This window comes from Balaenoptera acutorostrata, chromosome 19 (genome assembly GCF_949987535.1).
Source record: "Balaenoptera acutorostrata chromosome 19, mBalAcu1.1, whole genome shotgun sequence".
Lineage (NCBI taxonomy): Eukaryota > Metazoa > Chordata > Mammalia > Artiodactyla > Balaenopteridae > Balaenoptera > Balaenoptera acutorostrata.
In genome coordinates, this window is record NC_080082.1 from 19,635,521 (window position 1) to 19,654,133 (window position 18,613).

General features: G+C 46.5%; 1 protein-coding gene across 1 annotated transcript in view; it reads left to right on the forward strand.

The window, feature by feature from the left end:
• KCTD19 (potassium channel tetramerization domain containing 19) overlaps positions 1 to 18,613 on the forward strand; it is a 31,734-nt gene that overhangs the window by 7,566 nt on the left and 5,555 nt on the right. Inside the window, exons 3-10 of the mRNA XM_057534542.1 lie at positions 9,781 to 9,931; positions 10,732 to 10,923; positions 12,189 to 12,320; positions 14,179 to 14,389; positions 15,924 to 16,084; positions 17,370 to 17,473; positions 17,951 to 18,093; positions 18,288 to 18,371. Of these exons, the coding sequence (XP_057390525.1) occupies positions 9,781 to 9,931; positions 10,732 to 10,923; positions 12,189 to 12,320; positions 14,179 to 14,389; positions 15,924 to 16,084; positions 17,370 to 17,473; positions 17,951 to 18,093; positions 18,288 to 18,371 (1,178 nt within the window). The remainder of the gene's footprint in view (positions 1 to 9,780; positions 9,932 to 10,731; positions 10,924 to 12,188; positions 12,321 to 14,178; positions 14,390 to 15,923; positions 16,085 to 17,369; positions 17,474 to 17,950; positions 18,094 to 18,287; positions 18,372 to 18,613) is intronic.

Here is an 18,613-nt window from a genome sequence, read left to right on the forward strand (position 1 = left end):
CACTAACTAAAGTTCCCATGCACGCAACAGGTGGCATATCCTACACAGGATTATCTATAATATAGTAAACTTTGTTGGAAAGCCATATAGGAGCCAACAAGTAGAATGAGATGGGAATCTTCTGGAGGACAGGTGCCTGAGCTCACACTGCTGCTCTGCTCTCTACCCTTCCTCATCCCCTCACATCCCTACCCTTTATCTCTCCCGTCCCCCAGCCCCGTCCACCTGCCCACCCCACCTCCCCCTGGCCTATAGCTTTGGCCTTCAAAGGGCACACTCAATACCTATTATTGTCTTGATTCTAAGTGTAACATTTATTGTGTATTGAGCACCAATCACAGGCCAAGCACTGGAGATATAGGAATAAACCATACAGCCGTACAAGGTCAGATAGAGGTGTGTGCTATGAAGAATAGAGCAGTGTTTCCTGTGTAATAGTGAAGGAGGATGGCATTTCTGTATTCTAGAACTTCTTGGGGTTTCAGAATGTGTTTAGTTGATTTTCTTTTTGTATGTATAGTTTTTATTTATTCTATCAGTCACTGCCCTCATAGTACTGGAATTTAGTTGAAAGAATAAAGCATTTACATCTAATCTGCTTGTTTTGTAATGTACTGATGTGTAGTATGTGGTAAGGAGATAGCAAGTGACTGAGGCCAGCTACTCCTTTAGAAAGAGTGGTCAGGGCTGGCCTCATTGACAAGGCAACATTTGAGCAGAAGACCGAATGAAAGAGGGACAAGTCATGCAGACGTCTGGGAAAGAGCTTTGAGGCATAAGGAACATCAGACACAAATGGGAGCTTCCCTGGTGGCGCAGCGGTTAAGAATCCGCCTGCTGATGCAGGGGACACGGGTTCGAGCCCTGGTCCAGGAAGATCCCACATGCCGTGGAGCAACTACGCCCATGTGCCACAAATACTGAGCCTGCACGCCACAGTTACTGAGCCTGCATGCTGCAACTACTGAAGCCCGCACACCTAGAGCCCGTGCTCCGCAACAAGAGAAGCCACCGCAATGAGAAGCCCGCGCACCACAGCGAAGAGTAGCCCCCGCTCCACGCAACTAAAGAAAGCCTGTGTGCAGCAACGAAGACCCAGTGCAGCCATAAAAAAATAAATAAATTTATTTAAAAAACAAACAAACAAACAAACACAAATGCCCTGAAGTTAGAGTGACTTGGAAGAGGCATACTCAGCAGCCATTGTCAGGTGCAATGAGAAGTAAGGAGATGCCGGGACTTCCCTGGTGGTCTAGTGATTAAGACTCCGTGCTTCCAGTGCAGGGGGTGTGGGTTCAATAGCTGGCCGGGGAACTAAGATTCCACATGCCATTCGGTGTGGAAAAAAAAAAAAAGTAGGGAGATGCCAAAAACAGATGAGGTCAGAGGAGGCTATGGACCAGATCTTGCAGAGTCTCACAGGTGACACTGAAGACTCAGGATCTATTCTAAATGTTATAGGTACCTTTTGGAGATGTTTAAAGAAATAAGTAAAATTAACAAACTTAACATTTTAAAAGATCATTAGACCTTGGGTTAAGCAGTGTTTTCTCAGGTACAACATCAAAAGCACAAGCAACAAAAGAAAAAATAGATGAATTTTGAATTTCATCAAAATTTTAAAATTTTGTGCTTCAAAGGACACCATCAAGAAAGTAAAAAGACCACACGCAGAATGGAACAAAATATTTGCAAATCACACATCTGATAAGGGACATGTATCCAAAATATATAAAGAACATTTACAACTAAACAACAAAAAGACAATCAAATTTTAAAATGAGCAAAGGATTTGAGTAGACATTTCTCCAAAGAAGATATACAAATGGGCAATAAGCACATGAAAAATGCTCAATATCATTAGCCATCAGAGAAATGCAAATCAAAACCATGATGAGTTACCACTTCACACCCACTAGAATGCCTCTCATCAAAAAGACAGTAACAAGTGTTGGCAAAGATATGGAGAAACTGGAACCCTCATACACTGCTGATAGGAATGTAAATTTGTGCAACCTCTTTGGAAAACAGTCTGGCAGGTCCTCAAAAAATTAAACATATCATTATGACCCAGCAGTTCCACTCCCACGTATATACCCAAGAGAAATTAAAACCTACAGGATGTCCACACAAACACTTGTAGACAAATGTTCATAGCAGCATTATTCATAATAGCCAAAAAGTGGAAACAACCTGTATGTTCATCAGCTGATAAATAGACAAACAAAATGATATATCCATACAATGGATTATTAGTTGTCAATAAAAAGGAATGAAGTACTGATACACGTAACAACAAAGATGAACTTTGAAATGTTATGCTAAGTGAAAGAAAGACACAAAAGACCATATACTGTATGATTCCATTTATATAAAATGTGCAGAATACACAAAGTTAATACGGACAGAAAGTAGATTAGTGGTTGCCTAAGGCCAAGGTATGGGGTGAGAAGGATAGGGTGAGCAAAAATAGGCAGTGGACTGTAAATGGGTACAGGGTTTCTTTTTATGATGTTAAAATAGATTGTGATGATGGTTGCACAACTCTGTGAACATAGTTAAAATCATTGAATTGTATAAGTGAGTAAATTTTATCATTAATATATAACATAAAATTTATTCACATTAGATATAATATGAAATATATTTCAATAGAGCTATAAAAACATCATTAACTCCTGGCTTAACATTAGACCTGGAGTCAGCAAACTATTTACATCCCATGGACCAAATCCAGCCCACTACCTTTTTTGTACAACCTGTGAGCTAAGAATTGCTTTTACAGTTTTAGATGGTTGAAAAAAATCAAAAGAAAAATATTTTGTGGCACATAAAAGTTATATGAAATTCAAATTTCAGTGTTCATTAACAAACTTTTATTGGAACACGCCAAGCTTATTTGTTTTTTTTGGGTTTTTTTTTTAATATTTTATTTATTTATCTATTCATTTATGGCTGTGTTGGGTCTTCGTTTCTGTGCGAGGGCTCCCTCCAGCCGCGGCAAGTGGGGGCCATTCTTCATCGCGGTGCGCGGGCCTCTCACTATCGCGGTCTCTCTTGTTGCGGAGCACAGGCTCCAGACGCGCAGGCTCAGCAACTGTGGCTCACGAGCCCAGCCGCTCCGCGGCATGTGGGATCCTCCCAGACCAGGGCTCGAACCCGTGTCCCCCGCATTGGCAGGCAGATTCCCAACCACTGCGCCACCAGGGAAGCCCAGCTTATTTGTTTATATATTGTCTATAGCTGTTCTCGAGCTACAATACAGAGTTGAATAGTTGCAACAGGAACTATATTCTCAAAGCCTAAAATATTTACTATCTGGCCTTTTACAGAAAAAATTTTGTTGACCCCTGGCCCAGACTCTACTGGGGCATGGGAGGAGCAGGAAGACAAGTTAGGAGGCTCCTGAAGCATTCAAATGAAAGATAGTGATGGTTTGGCCTAAGGTGGTAATGGTAGATTTAGAAGTGTTCAAATTCTGGATATGTCTTGATGACAGAACTGATAGGGTTTGCTGATGAATTGGAGGTAGAGTGAGAGAGAATGGATAACTCCTCTGTTTGTATCCTGGGCAATCAGGTGAAAGATGGATTCTGAGGTGCAGGCTCAGAGGGAAAAATCAGGAGTTCGGATTTGAATGTATTAAGTTTGAGAGGCAAGAAAATGGTGCTTGTCAAACATCCAAGTGGTGATGCGGAGGAGGCAGCCAGATGTATAGATGTGGAATTCATGGAAGCAGTCAGGTCTAGAGACATAAATTTGGAGTCATCAAAGTTGGTATGTAAATCCATGAGCCTGGATGCTTAGGAATGTCATATCTTGTTCACAGGGGAGATATAAACTAGTCATTACAGGTCTGTACATTAATGTCACAGTGCTTCCTAGGACCTTCAGTGTAATTTGGGAAGTCCCCTTTGTGTAAATGTAAGCTGCTCCAAGCCTCTCATATGCTATCAGCTTGGTTGTGAGTCATAGCTGCTACTGTAGAGTGTGAAATTTTTCTTCAGGGTAATTCACAAGGGTTCAAGGTTCATGGCAGACTGTTGATTCCCTTTTACTTGCCCCCTTGAAGTCCACCGAGGACTTAGTCTGTTGACAGTATATGCTACTTGTGTTTCCTTTTTCACTGCCTTCTGAGGACTTCTAAGTTTGGAAACTTAAATCGTTCCACCTGTGAGTGTTCGGCTACCAACAAGCAACCCAAAAACGCCTGCATTCCTTGTGCTCAAGGGAGCCAGAGAGTTTTTATGTTGATCACACAAATGATGCTTTTAAGAAAACAGACCACTGACGAGTCTCACATTTCCTATTACTCATGATGTGAAGACAGATTACCACTGTGATCTTGTAAAGGAAGATTATGTAAACAGCAGATATTTATCCCAACAGTGTAGCTCATCTGTTGATATGGGTAAGTGGACAGCTCAAGTGTAAATGCCTTGACATGGCATCAGGGTTCCTCACAGGACAGCCCATCTGCTTGTCCTGACTCATATCCCAACACATATACACACCTACATGCATGCATGGGCACATACGCATGCACATATGCACACACACTCTTTCTAGAATGCTTCCCCTTCAAGATTTAGCCTAAATGAGGCCCACTGGAAGACTAGCCTGACATTTCCAGATAGAGTTTTCTCTACCTCTCTGCTCTTTTTTTGCCTCTCTGCTCTCAGATCAGTGCTAATTCTGTTGAGACCATGTATTCATATGTCTTTCTCCCACACTAGCTTGTATTCTTTTCATGTTCACATTCCCAGCATCTCTCACAGTACTGGCCCTATAACAGGTGTTTAATAAATATCTGCTGAGAGAACATTGAATGATATACCCAAGATGATCTGTGAAGGCTGAATCTACTTCAGGGTGAGGGGGCTGGAGCTGGCAGTGGAGGGGCAGATTTGAGACGCTGATAGGTGTGTCTTATTTGGCTTGTTTGGCTGATAGCAGCTGTTCTGAATATCCTTTTGTTCTACCGGCCTTGCTTCCTTTGAGCTTCCAAGTGGTGCTGGCCCTCCTTGTCTTTACAAAGCAGTTGGAGATTTGCAGTCTCCCCCAAGCTCTCTTACCATCACATTCCTTCCAACAGCCCACATCAGAGCATAAGGCATCTCTGAGCACTGCTGCTGCTTTGGAAAACCTCCGTTAAGTCCCAAGGCTCTGCCAGTAGGGCATTTGTCAGCCATCTTTTGGCAACCGTATACACACACACACACACACACACACACACACACACACACACACACACACACACTCGCCCCTGTGCCATCAGTCTTACGTTGCCTCTGATTGACATATTTTTTCACTATTACCTAGGCCAAAAGCAACATCAGTTATCCTTGTGCTAGCAAGTAGCCATTTGAATTCAGGTCTGTATTTCCCTAAAGAAATCCTCCCTCTAATAACTTTCTGGGTCATAATATATGAAGAGTAAAAGTACCAGAAGTAATATTCAGGCAGAAAAAAAGGGAATTGAAGTCCACAGAAGACCAGCCACACGCACTGTGGCAACTTCAGTCAGCAAAGCCAAAGGACAGCTGGAAGCATGGGCTCTCTGAAGTGCTCTTCACTCATTCATTCATTCATTCCACAAAAATATATTGAGATCCCACAGACACTATTGTGGGTGCTGCAAATACAGCAGAGAACAAAACAGGCAGGGTCCTCATGGTCTTGGAGGTTATATCTATTAGGGGAGACTGGCAGACAGTAAATAAATAAGTAGGTGTTATTGAGACCAACAAAGCATGTTGAAGGGGTTAAGGGATGCTTCCCATGGATTCTTACAGCACCCAAATGGCTTCCCATGAGAAGAAGGCCTTGTATTTCTAGAAATCAGAGCAAGGATTGGCTGAGAAAGTTTAGAAAAAAACCTAGTTGAGGCTCCTTGGCCTAATGCTTCCAGCATGTCTTGAGTGGCAGGAATTGCGATCTTTGTAGATTTACTTGTTTGTGGGTTTTGTTTTTGTTTTTTTCCTTTTCAAGATTTGTCAAACACACCTTTTTTGGGGGAAAATGGTACTGCTTACACTTTACATTAGTGGAAGTAGCAGGAAATGGAGATTTCATTTCTATAAATTAGATCATTCTTCCCTCAACTAGCACATCTCTCAAGCTAGTCGGACTCTCATTACTGACCCGCCCCAAAGGACACACCTGGGTACGAAAGAGAACCTCCAAATAGTGCTTCTAGGTCCATCCTCAAACAGGTTGTTCTCCCAGGTAGGGATTCCCTCCCCCAACATGTCGCCTCCCCAGTGGCTGATTTAGAGTTGTTCAAGGGCACCATTGTTTCTTCCACTGAGAATCTCGGGATTTGAATCTGCAGATAAAGTAAATGGCAGGTTCAGGTTCCTGTGATTCGGTTAGCTTAGGATAGGCTTGGAATGATATGCTGTCTCTTGCAAGCTCTCCCTAGTTTCACTTCCTTTTCATGCTACTTCACCCAATGTCTTTCAATCCATTACCAATCAGACCCAAGCTGAGCCCTTTCTTCCTGTCATCCTGTCTCCATCTCCTCCTTCATCCCTGTCCTTCACCCCATTAGATCTTCCTTCTGGACTCCAGCTCCCAAGTTGGAATTGCTGCCTCCACTGTCCTCTGAACTCTCTGGTCTCTGCCCATTGTAATCCTGTGCTGGCTTTTCCTATGGTTTTGGATTCTCACCGTCTTTCTCAGTTTTTATGAGTGCAGTCTGCTTCTCTGCCAGCTCCTTTTGGCTCCCCCATGTCTCATTTTGCTTTTCATTCCAGAGGACTCAGCCCTCCAACCCTCCATTTTTATGCATTCTTTCATTCAACACAGCGGTTCTGAGCACTTACTACATACTAGGCTCTAGACTAGAAGCTGGGGATGCATCAATCCAGTCCTTTTTCCAGGAGCCTCAGTAGAGGGGGACGGACAGGCCTGAAGCCAAGCCAGAGGCTGAGATAGAAAAGTTTGCAGGGGTCTGTGGGAACAGAGGGGGAGGATGAACCACTCTGGCTGGGAGAGGCTCCAGGCTCTTCAGGCAGGGAAAGGAGGAGAGAGGTATTCTGGGAAGAGGGAACAGCATACATAAAGTTGAGGAGGTATCACTGAACATGGTGTGTCTTTGGAGTTGTATGCAGTTAATGTCACAGATGTTGGGGTGGAGACAGAAAGAATGGTGGCAGATGAAGCTGGAAAGGTACTTTGAGATTTGACCACTAAAAAGAAGGAAATTAACATAATATTTCCTTTAATCCTTACAACATCTTCCAGATTTTACTGTCTCCACTTTGCATGTGAGGAGCCTGAGGCTTGCAGAGGTTAAGTGACAAATGGGAGGCAGCTGGTTAAGAAAAGTGGTTAAGAGCACAGGCTCTAGCGTCCTGGGTTCCAGTCCTAGCATCTCCACTTACTTGGGGCACTGAGTACTCTTCCTCTTCCTGGATCTTGTTTCCTATTTGCTAAAAGAGAGTGATAGTACTAGAGCCTACTTTGTGAGTTGGGGGACATTAGGAGGATTCAGTTTAAAAGCGCCTGAGCAGTAAATGTTAGCTCTTAAGTGACAGAGTCAAGATTGAAACCCCAGTCTGTCTGAGTTCAAGGCCCTTGTATTGCTCGTGTATACCCTGCTCCTGGCCTTGATTGTGAAGGAGCTTATATGCACTGCTAAGGAGAATTTGGACTTGATCCCATAGGTAATGGGGAGCACTGAAGATTTTTAGGATGGGGAGTGGTTTGGACTCATTTTCCTGTTTGAAAGATCACTGAGTGGAGAGGGCCTGGGGACAAGGAGACCCGGACTGGGGGAAGGGAGAGGAGAGAAGAGGTGGTGCCAAGAGCAGAAGATGGAGTCCTAGGACTTGCTGGCTGACTGGGTGGAGATGGTGTGAATATCATTCAAATCACAGTCCCTGCTTTGAATCCTTCAATGGCTTCTCTTAACCAGGGGATAGACTCCTCAGCCCAGCTGACAGAGCTCTTCACTCTCTGGCTCTTGTTTACTGCTCTAAATTCACCTCACACACTCCCTCAACCTCCATACACCTTAAACAAAGCCACATTCAAGGCAGAGAAGCAGGTGGCTGAGCATATATCCCTACCTACTGTCCCCCCGACCCTGTCCTGTTCCTTCTGTGCACAGTCACCATTTTCCTTTCTTTGCCTCACAGCACAAATACTGCCAGGCTATTATCCCTCACCTTAACTCAATAATCCCGCCCACCCACTGATACAGAATCTGTTCCAGCCTCTCAGTAACCTTCCTGGCACCTCATTTTTATTCCTCTTTGCCCAAGACCAACTACTCCCTCATACGGAAATCCACCTCTCACTGATTTTCCTCCTGAGAACGGCTACAGTTTGATATAGAAGCTAAAGTCGTGTGCAGTCTTGAGCAAAGAGGGACAAGAAAGCTTGGGTCAAAAAAAAAAAAAAAAAAGAAAGCTTGGGTCCCCTTCTAATGCTGTCGAAAGAAATCCCAGAGTTCCTGGAGGTCCTGAAACTTCATAACTGATGCTGCCTCTTATCTCAGTATATGTAAACTGTTGGATCCAGGCACAGTATCTGACTGTGGCCCTGGTGTTGTACAAGTATTTCTCAAATGAATGAATGACAGACTCACTTCTGCTGTTTCACGCATGCACTGTTCTCCTCCATTGTCAGTGCCTCCAGGAAAGCACTCCCCATGACCCTGCCATTATCCAGTCCTTCCACAAATCCATCAGCCACCCGAAGTGAGGAAGATTACCTGCTCCGGTCCTCTCCTTTTACAGACCTTGAGCAGTTATGAGGGTGCAGTTTATAGCCATGGCCACCAGAGGGCTCTTCTCAAAGCTCAGGATTCCCTTGAGCAGCTTCACAAGAGCTTCACCTGTGTAGCTAAGCAGGTTCTTTTATTAGTTTCATACTGCATCTGAGGTGTTCTGTCCATTTTGAGGCTCTTAGAGAAAGAACTGGTCATGTGGTGCCTTTAGAGGACTACTTTTCCAGCTATTTCCAAAAATTTCTTGGGAAAATACTATTTTCTTCTAAGGAAGGGACAGAAAAAATGGGCTTGATGTTATGGTAATCTGTGCCCTGTGCAGGACTTTTTAGAGAGGATAGGTCCCTGAATGTGGGCAGCATGAAGACTCTACCCTGGGCTTCAGCCCAACCTAGCTGGGGTGCTCCATTCCAGCCTCAGCCCACCCCTGGTCACCTGCTCCTTCAAGTGGAGAAGCTCTGGACTTGGAAGACTGCTTGGGCAACTCACAGATCCTTTGACTGCAACTGTCTCACCAGCACAGTGGGAATGCAAACACCACATCTATCTCACAGAGCTGTGTCAGGGTAAATGAGCAAATGTAGGTAAAAGTGCTTTGAAAAGTGTGATGCTCAGTGCCACCTCCATTTCCCTACTTAAATCACATTCCAGGATTAGGATGAGCACAAACAATAAGCAGATCACAATTATAACAGGTCAAAAGGGTTTCTGAACTCTTGAGGAGAAATGATAGCATAAAATCTTAAGTTTTTAATTATTAAATATAAATTACTCTTAAGATTGCATAAGATAAATTTCTATCAATCAACATAAAATTATAATCCAGAAAAATTGTTTCAAAATCAGAAAAGAAATAGTCATTGATATTTTGAATATCAGCATATCATCTTACAGACCTACATTTTTACATTTTTGTGAGTGACTATTTCAAAACACTTTACCAAAGTAAGTCACAAGCTATTTTTCCTGGTATTTTACCCCAGAATTGGTAGATAGTTACTTGGTTTAAAATTTCCAAAGCAATAATCTTCTTTATCTCACAGACTCTAGATAATCTGAAGGAAGGGAAACACCATCTACGTGTGAGGCCTGCAGACATACCTGTTGCCGAGAGAGCATCTTTGAACTACTGGAGAACGTGGAAGTGTATCAGCAAACCCTCAGAATTTCCTATAAAAAGCCCAGCCTTCACAGGTATAACCACAGACTGACCTTTTCTGAAGCCCAGACCAGCTTCCCTTCTCACTCTAATAGAAGTGGCTTCAATCCAGAGAGTGCCCTGATTTCTGAACTAGTTCTGGATGATTCCTCTACCTTCCTGTCATCTCCTTTGAGCTTGTACCTGCCACATGCCCTCTCCATGACTTCTTACTCACTGGAACTAAACATCCTTCTCCATGTTCATTCCCCTGCATGCTGGTTTCACTTGGGCAAGGCTGGGCTGTATTACACCCCGTCCTATTGGTCAGGGCACTCCACCATACTTTCAAGTCACCTCTAACCACCACACAAGGAATGTCTCCAAATGATCACTGTCTGGTGGGTGCCTTGCAGCATAGATCGACCTACCTGGGACACCAGAATAGCCATTCATGATTATTGATGGGTTTTGAGCTTTCGGGAGAGTCAAAAGGATCTATTTTATCTGTAGGTCATCTGTTTTATCTGTGGTTGGTTTGATCAATTAAAAAGAAACAAATAGGTAACCAGTATGAATTTAATGACTGAGTATATAAGCCAAAATTTCACATGTCCCACTGCCCTTCACTGCAGAAAAACTAGATTTCCATGCCCTGCTCCCCACCACACTTCTGCCAAACCTAGGGTTACATCTGAAAAGAGTGAGTGAGAAGAAGGAGGTATCTGGCAGGGACCATCTCTGGGGTGATCTCTTCAGCTTCCTCTGGGGCCCCTGGGTCAGTGAGAGCCCTGCCCACTTCTGAGAGCCCTGGCCTCTGGGAGGTGGTGACACCCCTCTGCACGTCCTCCTCCAGGCCTACATGATAAGGCACCTTTGGGACTTATGGATACACCACTGTTAGACACAGAAGAGGAAGTGCACTACTGCTTCCTGCCCCTAGACCTAGTGGCCAAGTATCCAAGCCTGGTAACTGAAGACAATCTGCTGTGGCTGGCTAAGACCGTGGCCCTCATCGAGTGCGAGTGCAGCGAGTTCCGCTTCATTGGTGATTGCTCTATGGGGGGGGGTGGGGGTTGGGGGAGGGGGAGTGGGGGGGAGGGGGAGTGGGGGGAGGGGGTGGGAGGTGGCGGCAGGCTGATAGGACCCATCCACCCCTCCTAACCCCACACCCCTTGGAGGCCCAGCTTGGGGCTTAGGGCCTCAGGAGCTTCCCTGGGCAGAGCTGGTGGAAGCATGACAGAGCCTTCCTGGAAGCAAATGGATTCTCAGCATTAGACTCCCACTAGCCTCAGGGCTATTTTATTCCCTGTTCATTTTGGAATGGCCTGGGTGTAAAGGGGCACTGGAAACTAGCTGCAGTGGTGTCACGGGCCACAAGAGTTGGTGTAAAGGGCAAGACCCTGAGCTGGACTCCAAACTACTTATCTCTCTGCCTTTATGTATCCAACTGGGCTCTAGACCTCAGTTCCTCTCACCATAAAATGAGGGAATAGGGTTGTTTCAAAGGATGGTCCCTTCCTCCTCTCACTTCCACTAAACTCAGGATAAAAGGGAAGAAGGGTGGATGGTGAAAGGTTCCCCAGAATCATTGTAGAATTGTCCACCTGAGCTAGTGGCTTAAGGAGGGATGAGATCTTCAAACCTGGACAGAAGAGAGCCTCCCTCCTCCACCAGGACAGGCTCTGGTGGGGTGTGAACTGAACTGATTCCAAGATGCTGCTGCTGCCTATATGAATAGGGCAGGAAACACCCAAATTGTACTGGGGACCAAATGCCTGGAACCCCAGCCTTTCATAGTCACAGTCACCTGGAAAGTTGTCTATAATGTGCTTCTGAATCTCCAAGTTGATTCACATAGGACAGTAGCGTTGGCTCCATCTCTGCCTCCCACACTGCAGTCCAGGCAGGGACAAACTGCAAGAGCCACCTGCCAACCCAGGCTCGGCCAGGCCCTTCCTCTCTAAGCGGCAAGACAACTCCCTCTTTTGGAATGACCTGCTCTTGGGTCAAGACTCACAGGGTAAGTCTCAGGGCCAGTGTGCTCACCAGGAAGGCCTGGCTTGGGAGCCCCAGGCCAGGCCATGGGAAGCCACACCCACGGACTCAGACACAGGAAAACAAAGTAATTTGGGGTTTTTCACCTTGAAAACCACAGACTGAAAGCTAATCTAACCAGGTATGTTTAGAAATTGTTTTGGAATAAGGAGCGCCTAGGATAAGTTGTAGCACCAAAAACCTGCCAAAACCTGGACCTACAATTAGATCAGAAATAACCTTGTTAACCCATTTTGTTTCCCTTTGTTTTTCAAGTGAATTTTCTCCGCTCACAGAAGATTTTACTACCAGATAATTTCTCCAACATCGATGTGTTAGAAGCAGAAGTGGAAATTCTGGAAATACCTGAGCTCAGTGAAGCTGTGAGGTTGTACCGAATGAACACGGGTATGTCACCAGGGGAAACTTGCCCTCCCCTTGACATCCTGGGGCAGTCTGGGCTTTAGCCAGAAAAGCCAAAAACAAACATCTTTCCTTCCGCAACCACTTCGGGCTTTGGGTGGTGGTAAGAGAAGTGGGTGTTTTGGCTGACTTGGAATCTGAGAAGAGAAATTTCAGTCTGAAACCCAGTGTGCCCTCTGTCTGCTCAGTCTTGCCACTGACCTGTAGGTAGCTCAGCCCAGCCTGGGTGGGGAAACCGGGCCAGAGTGTCCAGGGGAGGGAAGTTGGGCCTGAGGCCCGGCTTCCCAAGGTCAGGGGAGGTCTGCCCTCCTTGTGGATGTGTCAAGCAACTGGGAACTTGTAACTAACCCCTACCTGCCACTCCCATCCTTCCTCTTCCAGGCATAGCTGGAGGGCGTGGGAAATTCCCCATAGGACTTCAGTTAGCCCACACACCCCCCAGTTCCTTTGTCCCCCCTACTTCAAATCCCTGGCTGCTGTGCCTATTTCTGCCTGCTCCTGACACTTCTTGACCCTGGTCCAGGCCTTCAAGTTCCCGGCCCAACCTCATTCCAATTTGCTCCTCATATTTTTTATTTGCCTTTAACCATCCCATTTCCCAAATCCTGCATGTCTATGGAAGCTACTGTGCATGTTGCAGGAGCTAGCTACCTTAGTGTGGCCTCAGCTGGCATTCTGAGAATATATAGAACTGTCTTGCACATGTGAAGTTTGGCCTGCGTGTCACCAGGTATTTATTCCATGGGAATCAGACTTTCCCTACTTCTGGCCAGCTCTCCCAGACTCCTCCCCAGGCAAGTGGCGTCCTATCCTATTTGGGGGTAGTGGCATCCTGCTGCAGGTCTCAGGAGCCTGTCTTGGGGTCTTACAACCCACTTCAAAGGGTGTAAGTTCAAACCTCTCCCCCAAAGACTTCTGTTCCTTCAGAGAACATGGGTCAGAGAGATGAGTAGAGTGGTGCATGCTGCACAAGAGCTATGTGACGTTGGAAGGGAAGCATGCCTGTGGACGGGCTCTGTAAGCCATAAAGCAGCCCCCAAACACAAAGCATGTTTTTTGTCTTTTATAAAGCACCATAACTAAGGGAAACAGCTCTCGTAGCCTTGGAGGTAGAGGTGCTCTCAAATCTCAGCTGTGCCCCACCTAGCTTTGCTATTTGGGGCAAGGTTCTTAACTGGCCTCTTAGGACACAGTTTCCTCATCTGTGATAAGAGGAGAGTACTACCCCTCTTGTAGGGTTGGAGATGACCCATGAAAATCACCTGGCAGCTTGCCACTGGCCCACTGTTGCCACTGGAACAGGGTCCTGTAGACTGTGTATTGTGCCCACTGCAGGAGAAAAAGGTTTCACCCATGAGCCTGCAATACAAATATCCAACCTGAAAGTAACACTACACAGTGTGTCTCCGGGGAAAATTCTGCGCAAGAGTGATAGGGACTGTGAATCCGGGAAGCCTGTAATGCACATTAAGTTCTATGCTATGGTTGTCATTCTTTACCCATGGATAATTAGAGCAGAGCTTGGAACTAAGGGAAATTCCTGCAGAGGCTGGGGCCAGATGGCTGTTATTCTGAAATTCAAATGTTAGTGATACAGCTAATTAATCTACCCCCCATACCCACCCCGCCTCTCAACAAATAGTTTTGACCTCTAAACCTGACTGAATATAAGAAAAACTATACTGATTTCGAGCAGATCCAGATTTGGCTATGCAAGGAAATAAGCTCCCTCAAAGTCTCTTTAGTTACTGATTTAAGGCAGCAGTAGGAAGCAAGACCCAAAGCTTCCAATACAGTTATGACCATGAGGGATCTAGGAGTCACCCCTTTCTCTCTGGCACAGGTGGCTGTTCCCGGACCTCCTGTCCTCCTCCAAGCCCTGGGAAGGGGGGCCGTGCAGCAGGCCTAGAGTCTGTGAAGCCACTGTACGTGATGGCCCTGGGTCTGCTTGTCAAGTACCCAGACTCCGCACTGGGACAGCTCCGCATCGAGAGCACTCTGGATGGAAGTAGACTGTACATCACTGGGAACGGGGTCCTCTTCCAGCACGTTAAGTAAGGCCATCCTCAGAGCACAGCTTGGTCCCACTCAGGCTGAGCTTTACCTTTCTCGAGGAACCAACGTGGGGCCCTGCCCATGAGCCAGAGAAAGTAGTGTCCTTGGGGACAAACTGATCATTTTAGCCACTCCTACTACCCACCACCAAATTTGGGCCTCAGAGGAGAGGCCTGGTGCCAAGGTATAAGGTTCCCAAGGTTCAAAGGTCTCACACTGTTTCATATTACCATCCTCTGTAATTCATTGCTCTGGTTCTAGCCCTGTGCTAGGTCTGAGGTGACCAGGCCAGTCACAACACTTAGGGTGCTGGATAGTCCCCCTCCTTCAAAGGTCCTCCCCACAACCCTTGGGAGGCTCTCTGACACACAGAAAGTCAGAGCCAGGGGTGAGCCCCCCCCCCAAGAAGCAAGGCAAGGCAGGCTTCCTGGAGGAGGTGGTACCTGGCCTCTGCCTTGCGGGATGAGCTCAGAATGTTCCCATTAGTGCAGGGGCATGGATTCTAATCCTGTTTTTTAAATTAATTTAAAATTCGTTAATTAATTAATTTATTTATTTATGGCTGTGTTGGGTCTTCATTGCTGTGCACGGGCTTTCTCTAGTTGTGGCAGGAGGGGGCTACTCTTCGTTGCAGTACATGGGCTTCTCATTGCGGTGGCTTCTCTTGTTGTGGAGCACCTGCTCTACGCACGCGGGCTTCAGTAGTTGTGGTGCACGGGCTTCAGTAGTTGTGGCTCGCGGGCTCTAGAGCACAGGCTCAGTAGTTGTGATGCATGGGCTTAGTTGCTCCGCGGCATGTGGGATCTTCCTGGACCAGGGCTCGAACCTGTGTCTCCTGCATTGGCAGGTGGATTCTTAACCACTGCACCACCAGGGAAGCCCCTAATCCTGTTTTATAGAAAGGTAAACAGGTTCAGAGTAGAGCAACTCTCTTAGGCTCACAAAATACACTGGTACCAAAACTAAAGATAGAAGTGGGTTTTCCTGAGCACCTGGGGAGAGGGTCAGCCAACCCCAAACACTGTCTTACCCCAAAACTGTCATTTGTGGCCCACACCATCCATCTCTCCCAGAGATGTCCCACCCCTGATGTCACAGGGCACAGAGGGCAAAGACAGGTGCCTTTGGAGGTGGGGGGTTTCCTGGGCATACAAGGTATCAGTAATCTCCCAAACCGTGACAGGCTGCCACATAGTGACTGAGATGTCTTGGGCAGATATTTATGGGGGCAAAAATGGAGTGACTGGGCCCTGGCCTGGATTCTGGAACCTGAGATGGGCTTGGAGGCTTGCAATTAGTCAATTTAGAGGGCTTTGCTGAAATAGGTCAAGCTCAGCTCCAAAAGAGTGAGCCTATGTGTCCAAGTATACCCCCTATGAGACATCACCAGAAACCAGTTAAGGAAACGATGTTAGTGGCCACAGGCCTGAGTTAGTGTTAGGGCAAGACATTCTAGACATGGAAGGTTGACAGGCTGGACTCCCTTGGGGTGCAGTGCTGAGGCTCTCTGTGACAGGCCTTTCCTCTGGGCAGGAACTGGCTGGGGACTTGCTGGCTGCCCCTGACTGAGACCATTTCTGAGGTGTACGAGCTCTGTGCCTTCCTGGACAAGAGGGACATCACCTATGAGCCAATGAAAGTGGCTCTGAAGACTCATCTGGAGCCGAGGACTCTGGCACCCATGGATGTGCTCAGTAAATAAAGAAGCTTCTCAGTTTGAATTCAACATCAGAGGAGGGTCTAGGGGATCACAGAGGAAAGATAAGGCTGGCTAGAACCAGGAACTGTAGATGGAACAGAAAAGGAAAGCTAGACTAACATCTGTGGGTTTCACCTAAAAGGAAACTTTCATGTTAGGTGACCCCTCCCCACCCCAAGCCCACAGGTAGCCTCAAGTAGTCCAGGCTGAGCAGTGCAGACTGACCCAGTTGGGGGGCCACATGGGACCCCAAGGGCATGCCTGCTGTGGCTCTGGGAGCCGATGCTATACCCATTTGGTCCTCTCAGCCATCCAGGGAAGAATGATCCCTGGGTCCATTTAACAAAAGAAGCAGAGGCTCAGGGAGGTAACTTGCTTATATTACTAGATCGTGTTCAAGCTGGGATTTAAATCTGAGTCTAAAGCCAATGTTGTTTCACCAGCTGCCTGTAACTGTTTCCTAACAAAAAGTGTTTTAGATCAATTTATGCTATATTACTATCATTCAGCAACATTCAGTACGTATTTGAGCACCTACCATATACCAGGACAGTAGATAACACTAGAGGTACAGAAGAGAGCAAAACAGACCCAGTTTCTATCTTCATGAGGTTCACAATCTAATTATATACCTCTTGGTTATATCATCTATTTATATACCCTTCATTCATTACAAAGCTCATTAGAAACTGGTTCTTAATACAGAATAAAGCCTAAATCTAGTCACCCCAGGAAAAGGGTCATGAGTTCATCTTCCCAGAATAAAGCCCCATTCTCCAGACATGCCTTGAGGCTTGGTCTCTGTAGAAGTGACAGTGATTTGATGAGAGGCTGGCTCTATGATATTTGCCAAACCATAAGCACAAACATACAGAGGGACTCCTAGCTCCGGTCTGAGTGGCCATGTGGAAAATTACACACCCAGCCAGAAACCAGAAGCAGTTAGCAAGGTAGGTAGAAAGGTACATCAGCCAAGCTTTCTTGGGAGAGGTGGGTCAGGGGAAGAACAGCAGTGCCCTTGGGGTTGGTGGCCCTCCCCTAACCCAGAGTCACCAGCTGACCCTCCAAGCTGCTGTTCTAAACCCACCTTGACACCCAGGAAACCATATGGTGAGCCACAGGGAAGGCCTGAGGAGCAGAAAAGGTTGATGTCAGGGATTTCTGCTGCTTCTCAGACTAGGCAACAGAATATGACTGACGAAGATATTGCGTCTTAACATGTAATGGACAAAATTTCCCTTCTGGCCATGTGATGTGTTCCCTCTCATTGGTTTCCTTAGATGAGGAGTGGATGGCAGAAATCACTGTGTATTCCCCCCAACAGATCGTCAAAGTTTATGTTGGAAGCCACTGGTATGCAACCACCCTGCAGACCCTGCTGAAGGTACTGCTGGCCCGAGGCTGCCCTCCTCTCCTTTTGGCTTCTGCGGCTGAGAAGAATCTGTCACCTGACCCTCACACAGCCTTCAGCACCTGATTAAAACAAGGACCTTCCCTCTGCTCCATGGCCCAAAGTGCTTTTATTGTATGAGCAGCATTCTGGGAAGGCCTTTAGGAGTTTGGGTAGGGATGAGGCCAGTGTGAGGGGCCTGGACTGAGCAGGACCTAGGGTGAGGTTCCAGATGCCTCAAGAGAGTGGTCTAGGAGCCAGCAAAACTTGAAGGAGAGATGATGTGCTTCTCCCTAGATGCTCTGCTCCTCATTATGGCTCCTTGTGGCCAACAAGATAGGGAGATGGAAATCCCAAAGCCTCTGCTCTAGAATGGTTAGGAAAACGAAGAGAAGGCTGACCTTCCCCTTAATAAGGACGTAGCCCTTTAACTAACAGACTAAAAAGAGTCTGGTGTCCAACCCTTTGCAGTATCCAGAACTGCTGTCCAACCCTCAGAGAGTGTACTGGATCACATATGGACAGACCCTGCTGATCCACGGGGATGGCCAAATGTTTCGACACATTCTCAACTTCCTGAGACTTGGAAAACTATTTTTACCATCTGAATTTAAGTGAGTGAAGGAAGGAAATCATATAATGAAACCCCATCCCTCTTCAAGAAGGAAATTTGAGTTTGTAGCCTTCAGGGAGATTATATTATTTCCAACATGTGAACTGCTGTTCAAGGCAGCAGCTCTGGAGGCTTATAACCCCACCCACACTCCCACTCCAGATGCCCAGTGCGACATCTCCTTGTCATTTGCAGGGAATGGCCCCTCCTCTGCCAGGAGGTGGAGGAATACCACATCCCATCCCTCTCAGAAGCCCTTATCCAATGTGAGGCATACAAGTAAGGAAACTGCTCCTGACACCATGTTCTAAAGTTTGAACCTTTATATTCCTCTTGGGAATCCTGTCCTAAGTCTCACCTCCCAGTAGGACCTGTTCTCCTTAGGGTTAAGGGGGTGGAGCAGGCCCAGGATTGGGCAGGGACCTAAGCAAAACCCTTTTAAGCCCCTTCTCCCCTGCTGTCTAGAGTTAACTCCCAGCCAAAGGGCAGACGTGGTCGATGGACTAGTGGAAGCTTCTGCT